Source organism: Sceloporus occidentalis, unplaced genomic scaffold (assembly GCF_023333645.1).
Source record: "Sceloporus occidentalis isolate IW3139 unplaced genomic scaffold, rSceOcc1.0.p SCAF_3, whole genome shotgun sequence".
Taxonomy (NCBI): Eukaryota; Metazoa; Chordata; class Lepidosauria; order Squamata; family Phrynosomatidae; genus Sceloporus; species Sceloporus occidentalis.
In genome coordinates, this window is record NW_028316983.1 from 130,351,194 (window position 1) to 130,372,560 (window position 21,367).

The following is a 21,367-nucleotide window of genomic DNA, read 5'->3' on the forward strand; positions in this document are numbered from 1 at the left end:
GTTCAATGAATTTAAGAAATTTAAATATTTTAGATAACTTAATTTGTATGCTCAAGGAAGTTCAAGGAAATACAATTAATGAATTAAATAGCTTAAATTCTGATACTTTTAATTAATTAAGCACTATGAATTGTAATGTCCAGGAACAAGATGTACCTATATTCAGGGGACCAGAGCAAGCAAGGCCATCTTTGGAAGATTAGTTGCAAATACAAACAGAAGATAAGCCATTTAAGATAGATAGACTGTTTGAGATAAAAGGAACATGAATACTAATAGTGTTGCTGCACATGATTAAGATTTACACTCTGGCCCTGATGATGAGGAGATGGAAGTTTCAGTGACTACATCTGAAGATGATTCAGATAACGATTTGGAGAAGGAGAGTAGTAAAAGTAGGCTTTTTGAGCAGGAACACTTTAAAAGTTTATTAAGGAAGGTGTTAATTACTTTAGGCTTAAGTTCACTGGCAGATTCAACACAAGAGAACTCTTTAGATCAGAGAAGGTCTAGTAAGCAGTGATATTGCAGCAGGTGCTGGCAGAGGACATTGAAATTCTAGTACCAGAAATGTTTAAAAAACTAATAGAGCATGAGTGAGGAAATCCATTACGCCTTATGAAGTTTACTAGTTATGGGTGGGGGGGGGGGGAGAAGCTTTATTGGTTTGAGAAGTAGTTGAAAGAGCAATATCAAATCTATTGGTTGATGCTTCCGTATTGGTCCTTGTTTCAAATTTGGCACTTCCATGAGATGAGGACACAACGCTTAAAACATGTAGGTGAAAAGAGAATAGATTTGGCATCAAGGAGAGCCCATGATAGCATCATCTGTGTTTACAAAGGCATGTGTGTTATGGGTGCAGGATGTATCTGCACACACTTTACAAATAATGTTACATGGGTTGGATAAGCTATTACATATAACAGATATCAGCTATGATGCAACAGCATATTCAGCCAAGGCAATCGCAGCACTCGCAGCAGGAATGAGATCCTTGTGGCTAAAACATTGGGATGTTGATCATAAGACTAGGACCAGTTTAAGGGGAATGTGCTATTCATAAGAAAATTATTGGTTGTCAAAAAGGTTCTGGGTAAGGAAAAGGTTCTGAATAAAGTGTTTTATTTAAAAATAAAAGGTTTTGACCATTGCATAGCACTGGGACTTTGTCTCCTTTCATTGTTCCACTGTGAATGTGTGCTTTCCAGTTTTTTGTTTTGTTCCATAAAGTTTCCTTAGGCAAGGGATACAAGGAATAATAAATAATACTCAAAGAGGGCCAGCCTAGCCTCTCGTGGATTGGAATTCCATAGTCTGAGAGCAGTCACCAAGAAGGCTGTTTCCTGTGTCATCAGATGGGCCTGTGATGGTGATGGTACCAAGAGAAAGCTTTCCCCGAGAGTTTTTATTTGCTTCATGTAGGGAGAGTTGAACTTTCAGATAGATCTGTCTTGAGTTTTAGGAAGTACTTTTCCATTTACATCAAGTAAAATGTTTTCAAAATAGCACTTTACAATTAGAAAGAGAATGTAAGTATATGGGAGGGTGTTCTTGTCTTACAACCTATTTTTCAGAATAATTTGTATATTAACTGAAATTCCAAAACCTCTTTACAGTCAGTGCTCACCAGTAGATTCTTTCATATTTCTTTACACACGCACACATGCATACATGTACAAACCCTTTTGCAAGCTCCACAAAAATCTTTCCTGCATGCTGAAGAAAACTGCAAGGCAGAAGGAGGCTGGAACATTAGACTAGTGTGCCCTGACAGGTGTTTGTTACACCTTTATATATTTGAAACATATATTTTATGTTCAGTTCTTCTTCTTCTTCTTCTTCTTCTTCTTCTTCTTCTTCTTCTTATTATTATTATTATTATTATTAACCTTTATTTATAAAGCGCTGTAAATTTACACAGCGCTGTACATACAGTCTTTTTAATTAGACGGTTCCCTGCCCTCAGGCTTACAATCTAAAAAGACACCACACAAAAGGAGAAGGGAGTAGTGGTGGGGAAGGGGATGAGGTCCAGCAGTTCCTCTCTACCTCCAAGGCCTGGACCAAGGCAGATGGACTGGACGGAGGGCTTGGCTTCATAATGGATGGTTAATCTTCATCCAGGGAGGCAAGCGACAATTATGCACGGCCTGGGAACACTTCTCTGAACAGGACAGTCTTCAACTCCATTTTGAAGCTGGTTAAAGAAGTGATGGCTCTTGTTCGGGGGGGGGGGGGAAGAAGGTTCCAGGAGTGAGGGGCAGCGAGTGAAAAGGGGCGAATCCAAGATGGGGCAGAGGAAATCCTGGGCTGGGACAGTAAAAGGTTTCCTATTACTGTTTCAGTTTAGAGTAATGGGTTACAATTACATGGATTTTGCTTGTTTCAAAAAGGGTTTGGGAGGTGTCAGTGTGCAGGCTGTGAGACACTGTTACATAGCTTTACATATTGCAAACATCTGCAAATATTTTGCAGTTCCCAGAGGCTGCGTCAAGGTTGTAATGCTTCTGATACTTATTCTCCGTGCTAAAGATATAGGACTTGTTGTATGTGTAAAAATATTGAACTTGTTGTATATATAGAGATCAAAGATGCAAGAAGACACACTGAAAAATTAAAGGAGGACAAGGCTTAGGATGGGCTTTGGAAGGCTGAATGAGAAAGCCATATAGAGTGATTTACATTGAGTTGAATGGGCCCAGTGATGCGAGGCAAAAGATTGTTCAAACTATTCAGGAAAACTTTCTAATGCCTTAAATAGAGTATATAGGCATACTTCAGTTAAGAAAACTTCTCACAAAGAATCTCTCTCTTGTGTAAGTTCTCTTAACACCCACCAAACCCCTCTTTCTCCCTTGTCCTCTGTCTAGTTAGAGTTTGTTTTAGGAGCATTGGTGGGAGGATGGTGAAGGAAGGTTAGAGAAATAGAGACTTTAAGCATTATGTTGTAGTGGTATGTCTGCAGTAAACAATGCAATAAAGCTTGAGTTGGAAAAGAATGGCATTTTGTTCTAGCTGATCATGGAGTAGCTGTGTGTGTGTGTGCCTGCAACAGGCAAGATAAACAGCAGTTGTCTCCAGAATACCTTACTGACCACGTGTATACAGTAAAACAGAGATAAAGATGGAAAGCAACTAAATGTGCCTCAGCAGCATGGATCTAAAAGTTTGGTCACTAAAAAGTAAACCATAAGAAAAGTGGAAGCAAATCATCCCTAGATGCATTTTGGAAGAAGTTTTCAAATAATCTGTAGAAGATTCAGATTTTATTTTATTTTTTACTTATGCTTACCTGACTTGGTTGTTTCATTTAACATGTGTGTGTTGTTAGTTTTGAATTAGGAAAATAAATAAAGCACAGGCAATGCACAGTGCCATACTAGGTTCTCCCCCCCCATTAAGCATTTAATGACTACTTGCAAAAATTAATCCAAAATGTTTAAAACCTGATGTAAACACTTCCACCATGCTACATCAGATAATGTTCTATTTAAGCTACTGAAAAACTTCTGAAACATCCCAGTTCAGATTTCTAATCTGAAATTTTCCAGAACCCCCATGTCACTGGATGGACCGTTAGTTCATCTTGCAGAGTATTTTTTACACCATTTACTAAGGCCTTGGGCTGGTCCTTTCTTAGGATCTTTTCCTCCAAGGTTATTCTAGCCCTTTACTACTATAGATTCTGGCACTGGATCTTGAGGCCTTCTCTGTGCAAAGCCTATGTGCTACATAGTTGAACTATGGCTCCTTACCAAGAACTGAGTTGAAAATGTATGTTCTCACATGCTTGATAATATTATTTGTTCTTGATAGGCTTTATTGAGGTGTGATTGTGAGACAAGGGGCTTTCTATTCTGGAACTACATTAATGATCTTATTTTTACTTTTTATTTTATTTCTTACCGTAATTACTATACATTCTACTGCTTGAAAGTATTAATATTAATATTTTTACTTTTATCCGTTCATTTTATATCTCTTATTTAGATTTTTACAATGTGTTTATAAGTGTTTATAAGCCATTGTGTTTTTAGGGTATTGTATACATATGTATTTATATTGTATTGCACATACATTGTATTTTACTTACATTTTACATATTTTACTTTATTTCTATGTCCCTTGTAATACCTATAGAATTTCTATAGATCCTCATAGAATGTTCTATTCTGTTTAGAGGTATTTTGAGACGGCCCAAGGGCTAACCAATAAACAAATATTATTACCATTATTACATTAATGATGCAGGGATCTTGTTCAAATAGACTCGCAAAAAAGTAACATTTTTCTTCCCTTGTTTATAGAGAGAAATGATCCACAAATTGTAGGATAACATGACTTCAGGAAGTATTATCTGTTTCCCCTGTGGCACTTGTGTTCCGATGTGGCCTTTCAGAGAGAGTAACTTTGTGACATTGAAGGCATGGGGGGAAAAAACCATTCCTCCTTATGGAAGGAAGTGATTGTGGCAATGTTTTCCCTGTTAGTACTTGATAATCTCTTTCTCCCCTTTACTATTCTCAGCCTGCTTGGTTGTTGGGCGTTGTCAGCTGAAGTAGCTAAAAATAACTAATAAGGGGGAGGCTGGTATAAGGTGAATTTCTGTGCTGCTGCCACTTGCTAGATTTATGTTTGCTATATGAATGGGCAAGGGGACGAAGCCTGTTGACATTTTTGATAAATGGGATTTCTGTTTTTTAAATGCAGCCAAGTCCCTTGCTTTGTGTTTCATGCTTCTTGAGCTTTCATTGTGTATAGGAGAGGCAAAGCTGAGGGTTGCTGTACTCTTTATCTTCCACCGGAATTCTTGTCCTATGAAACCATAGGAATACAAAGATCCTAATTCTTTCGAAGCTGCAGCTAAGCTGTTCCAGCCCATGAAGGGCATCTCTTGATTAGGTTTAGAAGATTTATAGCGTAAAGTGGATTCAGCTTAACAAATGAGTAGAGAATTTTATCTGACTATTCCAAATCTAGATTTACTGTATAGACTTGTGTATAAATCTAGCAATTTTAGTCAGAAACTTGACCCAAAAAACCTTACTCAGCCTATCCATGGGTCAATGTAAGTACAGTACTTTAATTCTTATTTTAAAAGCAACTATCCCCTACTGAAAGGCAATGGTATAATCTGTCCTGGAAACACCAAACCCCCTCTACTTTCTCATCCAGCCAATCTCTAGGGTGAGCACAGTTATGCTGGAATGTTAAGTTCTTTGGCATCATTTTCCTTTGCTTCATCCTTTAGATCCTTTGTTACATGCCCCTAGGTTTTGCCCTGGATTTATTCACTGGTTATTTCAAAATCCATAATTTTGGCTCCAAAACTTGCCCTCAACTTATACATGGAGTCAATTTATAGTTGAGTATATATGGTACTTCTTGAACTTAATAATTCACTTTAGGAAGACTTCTGATTTGAGGAAAGGGTGTTCAGTAGTAGGGAGCATAATATCTCTCCATTACTCTGATGTTATTATTATTATTATTATTATTAACCTTTATTTATGAAGCGCTGTAAATTTACACAGCGCTGTACATGCAATCTCTTTAGTTAGACGGTTCCCTGCCCTCGGGCTTACAATCTAAAAAGACATGACACAGAAGGAGAAGGGAGTGGTGGAGGGAAAGGGTAAGAGGTCCAGCAGTTCCTCTCTACCTCCAAGGCCTGGACCAAGGTAGATGGATGTCTAATGATGTCTAATGTTTTATCATAGGGTGGGCTTAGTGCACATAGACCTCCAATGTTGGCCCCCAGAAACCCTACAATTTTTAAAAATTGCCAAAATTCAGTAGTACAGTCTACTGCTAAGAGTCAGTGAACATGATTTGCCACTGAAATTCAGTGACAAACTGCTAAAGACAGTGTACTAAACTGAAACCAGACATGTTTAATGGCCTTACTATTATTTTTAATTAGAAATATTAAATTATTCTTTTCTGAGCATTTTCTCACCCTTGCTCTTCCTTAAACTTGAGTCTAACTGAAATATTAGGATACCATTTCTTTAGCAAAGTGTGATTAGCCTAGCCTCTTGTGTGCCTCTGGGACTAAATATTTTCTGTGAACTATAGGTTGTTGCTGCCACTGACTGTGACACTCCTGTCACAGAGCATGTCAATTAAATGTTCATCAATTTAATTTAATCTGTAAATCCACTGGGTGACCTTGGGCAAGTTGCATGCTCTCAGCCTCAGATGACGGCAATGGCAAACCTCTTCTGAAGAAATCTTGCCAAGAAAACCCATGATAGGGTCACCATAAGTTGGAAACGACTTGAAGGCACATAACAACAACAATAATAAATTTTATATACTCTTCAGTGAATAAGTATTTTAATGAATTTTAAAAATGAATAAATAATAATGAGGGGGCGTGGAATAAATTATAAATAATTCTCTATAATATATAAAATTAAATATTTGTTAATTTTTTTTATCATATATGTTTTCCAGTTTTTAATTTAAAAAATTGCCCCACTCCCTAGGCCACACTTACTCTCGCATACTCCTTTGGGCATGACCCTTTCTTTTGTCAACCAGTTGGCAAATCTAAAAAGTAGCTCCCAGCTCCACAGAAGTTTCTCACCACTGCCTTACTCTCTGTGTTGTTTTCCTACCTTACAGTTCATATTAAATCCGGAGCAATGACTTAGAAATAACTCATCCTACATCTGTTCTAACCCATTTCGGTGATATGTTGTTCTTGCCAAGGTATCCTTGTGATCATTGATGAAATGCCTCAGAATATTCATGTTGGACCAGCAATCACATCTTTCAGTTCAAGGTTCTAGGTTTTGTTAGGCGGCAGCAGCGGAATCACTAGTCTACTCCTGATCTTCCATACCAGGCAAACAATTTTTAAACTGGTGTGGTACTGAGAATTTATCTTGAAACATGTGAGATATTACTTATTTTCTGCCATGTGCCAACCATTTGCATATATATATATATATATATATATATATATAGTTATGATCAATGATCTCTTTTGAAATTAACTTGCGTATGAAGTTAGATTGATCTGCCACTTCTAAGCAGCAGTTTAAGCAGTTTCTAATTCTACTGAAATAAAAGATGTCACCATCTTGCCAGGGGAGTTGAGGAGATGCCATAACCCATAATTGATAGTTGATTTCCCTCTTTCTAAAGTTCTTTTCCTCTAACCTGTATGGCTCATTAATTCACATAATCTACCATTACCTCTGTCTACCTTGGAGGTAGGCCCAGTGCTGCATAATCTACAGATATTTTGTTACAATTTCCATTTCTGAGCTAACAACTACCTCTTCTTATTTGAGGGTTGTTTCATCAAAGATCCATCCATAATTTTTAATGGGGAATTTATAGGTGTTTATTAGTGAAGCTGTATGTAGGATATACCTCTCTTAAGGTTCTACAGAACTCTTTCCCACATAATATGTGTGAAATAATTTAGTTTTTTCACATTTTGCAATGTTTATTTTAAACAATTGTTGAGAACATGGCATCACATTAAAATAATATAATCATATACTCTTTTAAAGGTTCAACCCAGCATCAATAGTGTTTTGGGAAGTTCCAGTTTAAAAGTTTAATAATTAGCAGTGTCTTGTTAATTATGAGTTTAAATTACTAATAATTTAATAATTAATTTTAATAATTAGCAGGACAAGCAATTCATTTAAATTGCCTTCAGAAAACTACAATAGATAGGCCTCTCTGCCCAAACAATAATAACTTGCCAGGTTTTTCCCAAAAAAAATAATCCTTAATGTATACAGAAGGCAAATTATTGTGTAGATTTTAATTCTAAAATTGTTTTCTTTTACATTTAAAAGTAATGTCTATACTTTTTAGTTTCTACTTGCAAAACCAGTGATTTAAATAGGTGCTCTTGGGTCACAGTGTTTTGAGAAAATGTTTTTTTTTTCTTTGTGCTACTATCCTCCTTTCCAATGGAAAAGGTATTTTAAACAAATCCATTTGCCCAGCCAAGTAAAACTAATTATGCATACTCTTCACACACACCCCACCAGCACTCCTGTCCCTTGGCAGTTGTATTCCAACTGTATTTTAATCTGGGCATCCTGATGTTGACACAGCTGCACAGTCATGATAACAAGGAGTGATGGGAGTTTTCTAGTTTTTTGATTTTGTGGAGAGGGGCATTCCTGCACTGTGTTTCATCACATTAGATGGATGCCCATGAGATCAGTGGTGATGGTGGTGATGGTGGTAATGGTGATGATGGTGGTGGTGGTGAGACATATGGATTTCCTCCTCTCCAAAATAAGTCTCAGCCCACTGACTTAGCAGGAAATTTATATGATTTTGTGGCCCAGTCTATGTCATGGATTTTTGCCCCCTTAGCAAATCGACATTTTGGTATTACAGCATCTCCACTGTTTCCAGATCAGGCTTCCTAAGTTTCTGTTTTCCAAATTCAGACCTCAAGGACAATGTATGTGAGTATATGGAAACTGTCGTATTTTGAAACTCAGTGTGCATGTTGTTTCTGTTGATAAAAAGGGCTGGTTTCAACAGAGATTTAGAGAGCCATACCAAGATCACAACAGAGCCAGAATCAACTTGCACCTAAAGCAAGCTGAAATTGCAGACAAAAGGAGGATTTAGAATTTCCTTCTCTCTAATCTTGTGTGGTAAGCTTTACAATTGCAGACTTATTATTATTTGTGCAGCCTGGCTTCAAAACTATGAAGTGCTAACTTGCCTGATTACTCTGTTCAGGGCTACTGCACTTGTAATTTTTCTGTGCTGCCTCCCTTACTAGAATCACACAACACCTTCCTGCTGGGAGATGAAGAAGACAAGTAGACTTATGAGTGTGTTTTCCCATCTTACTGTTTGCTGTGGCTATCCTTAAAAGACTCCTAGGCCCAGAGAGCTCTGGCGATTGGAGGGATGAATGAGGACAAGGGCCATCCTGGTTTTTGGAAGAAGTGGAAAAGGCAGATAACTGTTTATATTGTACATCATCCTATCTATTTTGCAGATTTTTTTTAAAAATCAGAGCTGCTGTTATCTGCTGATGGGAAGGATGTGCTTTAAAAAGAGAACAAGGAGTAATCAGTGTAATAGTAGAAGAATGAGGGCAGTATGATAGGTGGTGGCAGTTAAATTGTTATGGGGTGTGCATGGAGAAAGCAATATATATGGGATCCTGCCAGACATCGCCTATATCAGTGAGCTGGAATAACCCTGGTGACAGTCCTCCTGGGCTAAAGCTATTGTTACTGAATGTCAGGTGAGTAAGTGGGAAAATAATAGCTGTCTAAGACTTGATCCTGAATCAGCACACTGATCTGGCTTGTATCACAGAGACTGACTGGATATTACCATGTTCACTTTCTCCCTGGACAATTGCATGTCATAACCATAACCTTGTGTGGACAAAACCAGAGCACCAAGTGATTGGAATATATTATTAGTCTTGATATATTATAGACAGGTTGTTGGGCTCTTTGCTTTTGCACCACTGTCATTCATGCCGTGGAGCAGGATCTCTTATCCTGGCAAAGGACCCATGTCATGGTTAGTCCATTGATTTTGGTAATTGCCAGACCAAATGATTAATATCTGTTGGTCTTGGCAAGATTGATGGTAATACAACGTAAAATGTGGTTCTTGAACACTGTGGATTGAATCTGAATGTGTCATGTGGAGTTGGAAGGAACCACTAGGGCTAGCTAGTCTGACTCCCTGTTGATAAAGGAATCCATAGCTAAAGCATTCCTGAGATGGCTGTCCCACTTCTTTTGTTCCAAGTGTTCCAGGATCATAGAATCACAGAATTGTAGAGTTGGAAGAGACCACAAGGGCCATCCAGTCCAACCCCCAGCTCCTGGGCTTCGTAAGTCATGACATATTACATCCCTTCTGCCAATATGCTGCCCCTGAATTTGTCCCCTGATTTGTGTAAATATAAAAGAAGATACCCAAGGAGAAGCTCTACAGAGTTTTTCTGAAGATGTTGGCTTTCCTGAAGATGATGTCCTGTCTGCTAGAGATACTAGGTTGGAGACAAGACCAACTGAGCCAGTTTCACTAGGATCTTCTTGGCCACCCAGATTCCCTTCTCTGTTGGGGGAGATTGAACACAAGGAATGGTCCAAGCACCTCAACCCATCACAGTCCCTACTACACCTAGGAGTGATCCAGAAGGGCAGTGTTGTTGTTTCCAGTATGTTAGATGTCTGTGTCCCAACTGGCACAGAAGGTCCAAAAGAATCAATATGCCATCCTCTAAGTCTGGTGAGGCTCCTGGACAAGATGGTGTCCCTTTGGGACTTGGTCTAGTTGGCAAGGTTTAGCTGGCCAAGATTTTAAATTTGTTTTGAAGTTGCATATAAGCAAGATTTTGCTTTTAATTTGCATTTTTATTGTTAGCTGCCTTGAGCACCAGTTTTGGTTGAAAGCCAAGGAATACATTTAATAAATAAATAAACTAGATCTACTGACTTGTTTCTCTAGGCTATACCCTGTCAGTCATTACATGATTAATCACTACTCATCAGCACTGTATTGTATTATCTGTATTTACCTCATATAATGCCTTTTCCAAATTGGAGAATTTGGACCTGTCTGGACAGCTTGAGAGCTTTATGCCATTCTTTTGGAACTGAATTGACAAAGCCTTGAGTCATCATTGCCAAACACACCTTAGCTTTCAGGTATATGACTGTGGCATCACAGCTTCCTGTCTAGTTCACACCTTCCTTTTTGTAACTCCTTTTATGCTGCTTCCAACTGTATGTTAATAGGGGAAGGCTTCTTCCTCTATTATACATAACTACTGGGCACATAAAAGTTCAGGCAGGTGTGTGCCAGGAAGGTGTGACCTTTTATTGACCGACATTTGGCTTTGATGCCCTGGTTTACAAATGTATGACTAATTTGATTGAAATGTATGACTATAATAAAATAATTGCAAACCTAGGAGAAACACTTTGTGCAAGCCGTGCAAAAAAGCAATAATGTCTTAAACCCTTTTTAATTTTCAAAATTACTTGACTTTAATGTTCTGTTTCCTTAAAACAGAATTGTCATTTTGAAACAATTGATTTTGTAGGACACCAACACAGCATTACGTTGCAATAGAAAAACTACATTTACAGTCAGAAATGATTTTTAAGAACACCAGTTTTGACATAGCTTTACATTTGTCTGCCTGTGTAAAAGTTAACAACGTCCTGACATAGTAGCATGAACAAGAAACAGAATACAGGTTAAAGTTATGCAGATGGAGCAGTGGACTCATTTCTTTTTCAGAAGAAAACATCCTGGTAGACATTATACTTAAGGGGATGAACTGTTCAGTTTTTCTGCTTTTGTTAAGTATTCATTCAGTTCTTTCATTTGTTTTCATAACTAATTTGGATTTTGTTCATTCATTTTATTCTTTACATTCAGCTTCATTGCCATACTGATTCAATGACAAATCCAGCCAGTATTGTGCTTTCTGTAACTAAGGTTTTCTGGCAAATAAGATTTCTTTTTCAGGCATTCGTTTTCCCCACCCTACCACCATTTCACTCCAAGTTTATACCTCCCGTATCTCAAACTGATCAAAAGCCGTTTATTTTATAGGGAATAAAAGGGTGTGTTTCCTATAATCTTTACACTATTTCACTGAGAGAACCATCTGTTTCTCCTGCTTATTGTCTGCAGGATCTCAAAGGCATCTTCCAAATCCTGAAATGTTACGACTTTATTTGCAGAGCTATAAACATTCCTTTCATTCATATAATGCATGTAGTATCTGGGAGAGGCCATCCATGCACATTAAGGCAAGTTGTTCTTTGTCGGACCCCAGGGAAGATATAAGAAGTATAATAAAATATCTTTGGACAGCTTGATCCCTCATGGATATGACACGATAAAGCACTATTTTTTTAATAGAAAGATGGAATATGCAACAAATTAGTAAGTGTGAGGTAATGTGTATTTTTTCACGTATGTGTGATAGACGATTGATAGGGAAGCAAATATATACAGAAATATAATGAGAAATGGTGGCAGGACTGTGGCTGAGTGTTGGTTATGCCAGTTTTGCTACACTTATATTGCTGGGGAGGAGAATTAGTACTGCATGATAAACAGTGCAAAATAGTGTTATCTTCTGGTTTATTTTTATTTTGGGTAGGCTGTGGAATACAGTATAATGTTCTGCCAGCATATTCCCCCCCCCACTCTAGCACAACCTGCCTGTTCCATGCTGGTGCATGCCTATGTGACCAGACAGTGACTGGAGAATCATGGGAAATCATAGAGTTGGAAGAGACCAACAAGCGCCATCCAGTCCAAACCCCTTCAGCCATGCAGGAACTCACAATCAAAGCACCCCGACAGATGGCCAGCCACCCTCTGTTTAAAGACCTCCAAGAGAAGGAGACTGCACTGCATTCCAAGGGAATGTGTTCCACTTTTGAACAGCCATTACTGTCAGGAAGTTCCTACTACTGTTAAGGTGGAATCTCTTTTAGTTTGCATCCATTGCTCTGTGTCCTATTCTCTGGAGCAACAGAAAACAAGCTTGCTCCATCTTCAATGTTACACCCCTTCAAATACTTAAACAGGGCTAACATATCACCTCTTAACCTTCTCTTCTCCAGGCTAAACATCCCCAGCTCCCTAAGTCTTTCCTCATAAGGCATGGTTTCCAGATGCTTTACCATTTTGGTCACTCTCTGGACAAGCTCCAGCTTCTCAACATCCTTTTTGAATTGTGGATTCTAGTCCCACACATCAAATAACTTAAGAAGCACTGCATTTCCATATTCCAGTTCTTTCCTGCCTCATTGTTTGAAGCTCCCCTCCAGCAAATGTATGCCAATTTGATAATAATGCTTCTGATGAAGTTGACTTAGTTCATGAAAATAAGTGACATAATAGAAGTGTTAGTCTTTTAGATGCCACAAGATTCTTTCAAATATACTGGTATCAATAGCTTTGGAAGAAAGGGAACTGGCATATGGACTACATTCTGTCAATGTTGCAGGATGTTGATGGCGGAGGATATGTACTTACTTGGCCTGTTAAGAGGGATTTGTGATTGTTCTGTTTTAAATTTAGGTATGTAATAGCTTGTTCTATATATAATAATAATAATAATAAAATTTTATTTCTATACCGCTATTCCAGCGATCACAGCGGTGTTAAATATCTTTAAGATGATTTTATGATGTAATTAACTTCCTTAAATTCTTTCATATTAACTTAAACAGCAGACTTTTCTAGCCTTTATTTTCGTTCTGATTATATGATTGTTTGCTGCTTTTCTTGTTTTATTATTCTTTGAGATACTTTTGATTTAAAAGCAGATGGTTAATTGTCTGAATAAGCTAATTCTCACAGATCATGGGATACTTAAAAATATTCTATTGCTCTGAAAAGAGTTTACCAAAGTATCTTTTCCATTTAGCTGCAGTTGTGTGGGCAGTTTTAAGCATTTCGGTGATGGCAGCAATCCCAGCAATCACATAGAGCCATCATAACCTCACACTGTTCCTGTCTACCACCTCACTGTGGAACAGGAGTATTACTCTCTCTGCCCTACTTTTGAAGCCAAGGAGAAGTGCTCTCTAGACAATCAAGTGTGCCCAGCTATGTCTCAAGATATAATGATCACTTTCCTAAAGAGTGTTCACACACAGTGTCCAAGGAATGTCAAAAATGAGAAGTGTCAACTTTAGAAATTTAGAAACTTTAGGCCAGACATATATTTTTTTTGAGACAGTGTCACAAGACACTTTACATCACAGGTTTTTATTAAAGGCAGTTGTATCATGCTTAAAGATTCCAAGCCTCCATAGATGAAGGCATCTGAGAATGAGATGTAACAGGCTGACACTTCAAAATGTGATGCCAGTGCTGAAGAGGAGCATCTTCAGAAAAGAAGGCTGCCTTTTCTGCTTAGCTCTGCAGGGATTCTGACATGCCATCTTTGGACCAGACAGTGGAGCATTCTGCTGGTACTTGAAACCTGTAACTGAAACTGTCTTGTCTGTCCATATTGTCAGGTTTGCAAAGGACAGCAAACCTCATAAACTTTTCAGAGACCATTTTAGGGAAGAAATGGTGCACATTCCTTCCAGTATGCAAGCCTTGGGTTCCTAGATATTGCTGAACTACAAACCTCAATCCCTTGACAGAGCTGGCAGGGGCTTCTAAGAGCTGAAATCCAAAAAACATCTAGGGACCTATGTTTAGGAACCATTGATTCAGGCTCTCATCTATAAAAATATCCCTTTGCATTTGCATATTCCAGACTATGTCTGTGTTTCTGGAACCTATAAAGAACAGGTGTAACAGAAGCTACATTCGTGATGGTAATGGTTAGGTGCTCATTGGCAATAGACCTGTAAACATAGCAATGCTATCAATGCGTATCAGTATCCTATCCAAGCAAGAATCAAAAGTCAAGCAGTCTCCTATCTGATTCAATATACAGAAACAGCACAATAGATGCAACACAAACTCCTGTTAGGAAATGGTGCACTTTGTTTTTAGAGGCCAGTCATTGTGGAATTCTGACTCATGGGTGTTTCCTCTTTGTGTGGAATTCCTGCAGAGTGACTTGCTTTGATCTTTTTTCTGTATGCTTATTTGAATGGCAGCCAATTATGGGTTTTATTAGGTAAATTGCTTTGATGATAGAATGGAAGTCAGAAATATGGTTGCTACACGATATTATCTGACTAAGGGCTTGTGCAAGTTGTGAGCCACAAAGCTCAGCACAGCCCACCAACCATGTATGGCAACATCCCAGGAGTTCTCATTTGGAACATCTTTATCCTTGCCACAAGTTGTTCAGGGCTAACTAAGCAGCATACTATTCATGTTCTGGCAGGGAATTAATAAGCAGTCTAACCAGGCAACCTACATTTCCTACTGCAGCATCTGGTTGAAAGCTGAGAATTTTTGCTCTCCAGGATGTGGTGGTGGTTGCATCAGAGATCTTGGAACTACACTTTTCAGACTGGGCTGATATCTGTTCAGACAGTCTTGGAGAGTTGAAAGTGACCATGAATTTTCATGTTATTGATGCATCACAGCGAACTGTTGGTCAAGCTTGTTGCAAATTTTGGACTTATTAGCATGAACGTTACCTGCAGTCACTTGTTGCTCACTCAGAGCTAGGAGATTAGTTTGCTTTTTCCAGGTAGGCTTCACCCATGAAGTATTGATGTCAGTGACCTTCTGTATAAAGTTATTGGTCATAACGTGGTTATTCTCATAAGAATTCATTCAGAAGTGTCAAGGGGCTTTCCCACTTGGTTTAACAATATTTCTGTGTGTTTTGGGTGACATGGTTGAAAAAACTGTTATGCTTGCTACTATTGAGAGCTGTTTCCCTTAAAGTACAATGTGACTACTCTGCTACTTTGATCGCCACTCACTCTTCTGATCAGCACAAGTGATGGACAAAGGAAGTCCACTGCGACCTGGAGGACCTATTCCTCCAGGCAGCAGTTGAATCCTCTGTTGGCTTTGCTCCTGCTGTACCTTTTCTGATTTGGAAAGGTGAAAGAGGAGGAAAATGGACTCAGCTGCAGTCCTGAGGTTGCAGCTGAGTGCAGAGCTAGATGCAATTCCATCCCTCCCCTTCCACATGAAAGGGTCTGGTAACCTCTCGGTTGGATTTCTGTAATGCGCTCTACATGGGGCAACCCTTGTACCATACCCGGAAGCTTCAATTAGTACAGAATATGGCAGCAAAGTTGGTCACTGGTTGTTCCAGGACTAGCCATATAACACCTATTTTGCAAGACCTACATTGGCTGCCCATTCGCTTCCGGGCGCAATACAAGGTGTTGGTTATTACCTATAAAGCCCTAAATGGCTTGGGCCCAGGGTACTTGGAGGACCGCCTCTCCCCATATAATCCGCCCTGCACTCTCAGATCGGTCGGGAAGCAATTGTTGAGGGTTCCTAAGACGAAATATACCTCGTCTTCACAGAGGGCATTTTCCATCTCGGCCCCGCAGATCTGGAACTCCCTTCCCGACGAGCTCCACTCCATCACCTCCCTTGATCTTTTCAGGAAGAAACTAAAGACCTTTCTCTTCCGACAAGCCTTCCCCCATGTGTTCTGATGTTATGCTGTTCTCCCCCCTGACATGCAATTGTTATCCAGCTAGTTCTGTTTGTGTGTTTTTAACAGTTTGTATATTTATAAGTTTTATTGCTGTATTGAGATGTTTTTAATATGTTGTTGGTGATACCTGTTGTTGCTATCTTGTATCACTTTTAGCTGTACACTGCTGTGATCGAATTTGGAATTTGGAATAGCGGTTGTAGAGAAGAGGAGAGTAGAGGTCGGGTTGAGCGGGCGAGAGAGGGGCGTAAGGACCCAGGAGGGGAAAAGGGACCAGGAAGAAGTCAGCTGGAACTAGGGAGGCAATCAAGGGCTGTCCCGGTGGAGAGAGGAGGGGCCCCGGGGAGCCCGATAAGAAGGAAGGGAGAGGCAAAGGGGGAGGAGAGAGAGCAGAAGAGGGTGACGTGAGGAGGACTTCGGGAGAGGGAGAGAGAAGGAGCAGCCGGAGTTCGGGGAAGGCCGCCGGGCCCAAAGAGATCCCTCGCTGGGAGGAAGAGTCCGGGTTGGCCCCGTTTTGGCTACCCACCCGGCCTGTCCTAGGCGGGAGGTTGAAGGAGGCGCTCAGCCGTGGAACCCGGAAGTGAGTTGGAGGCGAGAGGGGCTTAGAGAGGGGGAAGAGCCCTGGTGGGTTGTACGGGAGAGCCACCGTAGAGGAGGAGGGACGTCCGGAACCCCGGAGAAGAGAGGACGGGAGAACCTTGCATGGGACTATCAACCCCCGCGTCCCCGAACATTGTGAAGGGGAGTACGTCCGGGTAGGACCAATGAGAAAGGGGAGAGCATCACCTTCCCAGTGAAGTAACTGGGTTGGGAAGATTGCACGAGTACAGACGCCGAGAGGGCGAAGACTCCCCGCGGTCTCAGTGAAGTAACTGGGTCAGGAAGATTGTGCAAGGCCAGACGCTGAGAGGGCGAAGACTCCTTGCGGTCGCAGTGGAGTAACTGGACCGGAGAGTTGGGGGTATAGGTGACTGCTGGAGTGAGAAACAAAGTGGTGCTTGACGTTATTGACCTGCTATTCCCAGCCACTGTGTTTGTTTGAAAGGGACATTACAGGAACATGGAGCAAGTCCCAGGGGCGGCGCCTGTGGGCCCACAGCGGTATATAAATAATAATAATAATAATAATAATAATAATAATAATAATAATAATAATTTATCCCTAAGTCCAGAGTTCCTCCAGAGGTTAAAAAAAAAGTGTATTGAACTTTTTTTTAAAAAAACTTTGCCCCTAAATGTTCCGCAGCAGCTTTTACTGGGGGGCTGTTTGCCACATTATTGGCTCTCCAGGCTATGTTAGGCCAGGGAGAGGCTTTTAAAAAAAGAAAGAAGAAGAAGCAAACCAGAAGTGACTTCCAGGTTACTTCGTGTTGTCAAAAACAAAAACTCTCCTGGCCCTAGAATGGCCCAATGGAGACCAAAAACATGGCAAAAACACTCCCCTTAAAAGCAATTGAGGGCAAAAATCCCCATTGAATTATTTTTGCAGTAGGGGTGCAGCAAGAAGTGCAGCCCTCGCAGGTGTGCCCCCTAACCTATGCATCCACTAAATCTTTGACAGTTACCAGTCCCTGGATCTCTTCAACCATTGAAGAAATCCAGAAAGTGTGGGGAAAGAAGAAGAGGAGGAGAAAGACAAGGGTCCTACTTTATGTTGGGAAGTTACTGGATAACCAATGTATTAAAACCTCCACATGCAGTTTGCTTCATACAAAAAAGGAGAAAAAATGTTTTATGAAGACATGTCTGTCTTAGCCTTGGCCTTTCCAGCCCATAAATTTTCCTGCCTTCTGTGCCTTTTGCATTTTGAGAGCAGATGTACAAATGAGAAGAGATTTGGCAAAATATTTTGAGGCACCAAGGAATTCATGTCAGAGATGTCAAATGTCAACTGTAGCACCTCATATTTGGAATAATATCTGAAAGGGTTTGTTAAGTGCTGTAAGAGGTTCCTTTAATGTTTTGATACTGTTTTATCTTACTGGCTTGGGCTTCAAATGATTTTAACACGGGTGCTGTCACTAATACTCTGTGGCAAGGCTAGGCAACTGTGATGAATCCAGGGACAAATTTACTGACCCTCCTGAGACCTTCCATTGGCCACATGCACTACCAAAAATGTAAAAACAAAAAAACATATGTCTGGGAGTCACCTAGTTTTGGAAAAATTGTCGTTTTTAAATAAAAAAGTTAAATAATGTAGAAGGGAGTTGCATCATATTTGAAAAGGTGAACTGTTGTCCTGGAGACTTTCAATTAAGTAGGACATGCTGTTGCTACAATGACAACTGCTTGCTCTTTGCCATCCCACTCTTTTCCCGCTCCCCTCCTACACACAGCCCATGCCATGCCACCTGGTACAGTCTCTGTCTGTGAGTAAGCATTTGCTGTGCTAGCAGAGAAAATAAGTCAGCAGTGAGGTGTACAGATCTGTGTAAATCATCACTTTTGTCCTTGGCTTCCAGAGCAGAAATTCTTTGCTGATGTGTCAAGCAACCTCATTTTTACTCAGTGATAGTACTGCTTAAGGATGCTTGAGTCAAAATGTTCTGACAATAGACATTGGGTATTATTTAGCTTAGAAAAACTCAAGTTAATCATTATGTATACAGCAGTTTGAAAACATAGTTACTCTTCCCCTGGGAGATTTTATATTAATAGAATTATATTATTTTAATAGTAATTGCTATATTAAGAATGATATTTTGATATATTTACTTTGTGGGGGAGATAGCTATTTTGCAAGGAACATTTCTGTATTCTGGAATGTGTAAGTGTTTGCCTGAGAGAGAAGTGTCCTTTGTTAGTGCTGGGCACATAGAATCATAGAGTCATAGAGCTGTAAGGGGCTGCAAGAACCATCTCCTCCAACCCCTTGCCATGAAGCAATATACAACTAAAGCATTCCTGAGGGTTGACCATCCAACTTCTGTTTATACATACATTGATTGGTGGTGGTGGTGATGGTGGCGGCAGTGGCGGTGGTGATAAAAATAAAGGAGGATGTGCTTAGCCCTCTCTTTCTCTCTCTGCTTTGAAGAGGATGAATACCTGAGCACTCTCTCTAATATCTAGCAAGATGAGAACTGATCATTCATTGCCCCTTGTGTTTTCACACTGAAAATATAGAGCAGAGTGGAGTTGCTCCTCACATTTATTCTCTACACCACTGGTCTCTACAAGTTGGACTAGGTAGCCTTCACGAATATCTAAAAGAGCTAAGATATCTGTCAGAATCTGCTTGAGTCTTAACTCATACAAACATCATTTTTTGCACAGCCTTATCTTTTTTACTGATGCTGTTAAAACTTTTTCCCCCTCTTTGCAGCTGAAGTCGGTATACCCACCCGCTTTTCATAAATGAATTAGCCTCTTTCGGTCAAATAAAATAAAATAAATCATATTTTGGTGGGTTTTTTGGGCTATGTGGCCATGTTCTAGAAGAGTTTATTCCTGACGTTTCCCGAGCATCTGTGGCTGGCTGAAGATGTCAGCTATGGATGCTGGCGAAACGTCAGGAATAAACTCTTCCAGAACATGGCCACGTAGCCCAAAAAAACCACAAAAAAACTATGGATGCCGGCCATGAAAGCCTTCAACTTCACAAATAAAAATCCTCTGGTACATGATAAACTAACATCCCTATGAAATCAGGTCACATAGTGTATATTTTTGGAGTTGCTCCCCCCCCCCCCCCATTTGTTTCTTATTACTGTGATAAATGCAAAGTGGAGTTTTGAGTTCACTAGTGGCATTAGAACTGAAATACACAGACTGAGTTCCTGTATCATCCAACATAGCTATGATAACTGTATTCTAACGTCGTTGCTCCTTCTGCAGAAGGGTTTCTGAGGTGCGGCAGATCAGGGTGTTGGGAAATGATAGCTGCAGAGCTCTCCTGGTCATGGGTAGTGTTGAGACAGGACATGGGTAGTGTTGAGACACCCCACAACTAGAAGAGCGCTGCAGTTGTCGTTTAGTAATACCTCAGAACCCCTTAGATTGGAGTGCTGCCTGGCCTAAGAGGAAGGCTGTTGGGGTCATATTTGGTCATTAATGACTATAAATATGAATCCGAAAGTTACGACATCATATATCCTGCTTACAATCTTGTAAATACAGAACAAGATGCCATCCACAGTATTCTCCAGGGGTACATCTCATGGTGTTCCCTCTGTCTTAGCAGAAGACAGTTTCAGTTGTTGTTATAGTTCCAGAACTAGATGCCAGCACATATTCCTCTAACCTTCAGTGTGTGTTCTCCCTGCCTCCCTCTTTTGTCTTTCAGCAGAGAAAGTCATACCTGGAGCGGAGTGTAAAGGAAGCAGAAGATAACATCCGGGAGATGCTGATGGCAAGAAGAGCACAATAAGAGCTACATGTTCACCTGGGCCTGCTCTTTGCATTTAGACGGAACAGCTGAAAGCAGAGAATGCTAGAAGTCTTGACCACTGGACTCCTGCATGTTGAAAACATATGGAGGTTGGCTTATCATAGCCATGTCATGTGAAAACAAATAAATTCTACCTGGACCTGGCCTAGGTTTGTTTCAACATTGGTGGTTGGTTCTTTGGTTGCCTCTTCTATTTTCCTTCAGGAAGATGGCTCCTGTGAAAATCTCCAAACCTCTACATACTTTTATCATAGGAGTAAGTGGAATGTAGACTAGAGCGGCAGGGCACACCTTTGCCTATTCTGGCTTTCTACCACCAGCAGCATTGAGCAGAATTTAGGCAAAGATGTTTTGATTCTTTTTCAAAATGGCATGCATTAAAATTGATCTTGGGTTAGCCTCATTCAGGGCCAGCTTCATTGATTGTGGGGCTTCTGCATTGGATAAGGAAAGATACAAGCCCAACCCCAGCTTGAAGCATGAATATTCTTGCTTTCATTTTGTCTCTTCTTGTAGCTGAAAGGGGGGGGGGGGGGATTTCCACAGAAAAACAAGGGCTAAAGTTGATTTAACATACACACACTGGGAGAAAGTATTGCAAGTGCACAGGGTGGATTTTAGTTTTTAAGGATATTTAATTTTGAAGTGATAAAGGATTAAGCAGGAATGGGTTCTACACAGGAGATACTTTAGTAGGGCAGGAGCTCCAGACAACTTGCTGTAGTGAAAACTCAATCAATCGCTGCCCAAAATATTGCAAAACTTTTATTATACCCTTGGCCATTAAAGAATAACAGGAAACTGTAACGTTGCTGCCACCTTGTGACTAATATTTGTATTATTTCCATTTTCTACCATTCCACATCTGA

General features: G+C 40.0%; 1 protein-coding gene across 1 annotated transcript in view; it reads left to right on the plus strand.

Annotated features, from left to right (window-relative positions):
- Window positions 1–20,658, plus strand: part of PFDN1 (prefoldin subunit 1) — a 47,539-nt gene extending 26,881 nt beyond the window's left edge. Inside the window, exon 4 of the mRNA XM_089516286.1 lies at window positions 20,394–20,658. Coding sequence (XP_089372412.1) covers window positions 20,394–20,477 — 84 coding nt within the window. The 3' untranslated portion in view covers window positions 20,478–20,658. The remainder of the gene's footprint in view (window positions 1–20,393) is intronic.
- Window positions 20,659–21,367: the final 709 nt, after the last annotated feature.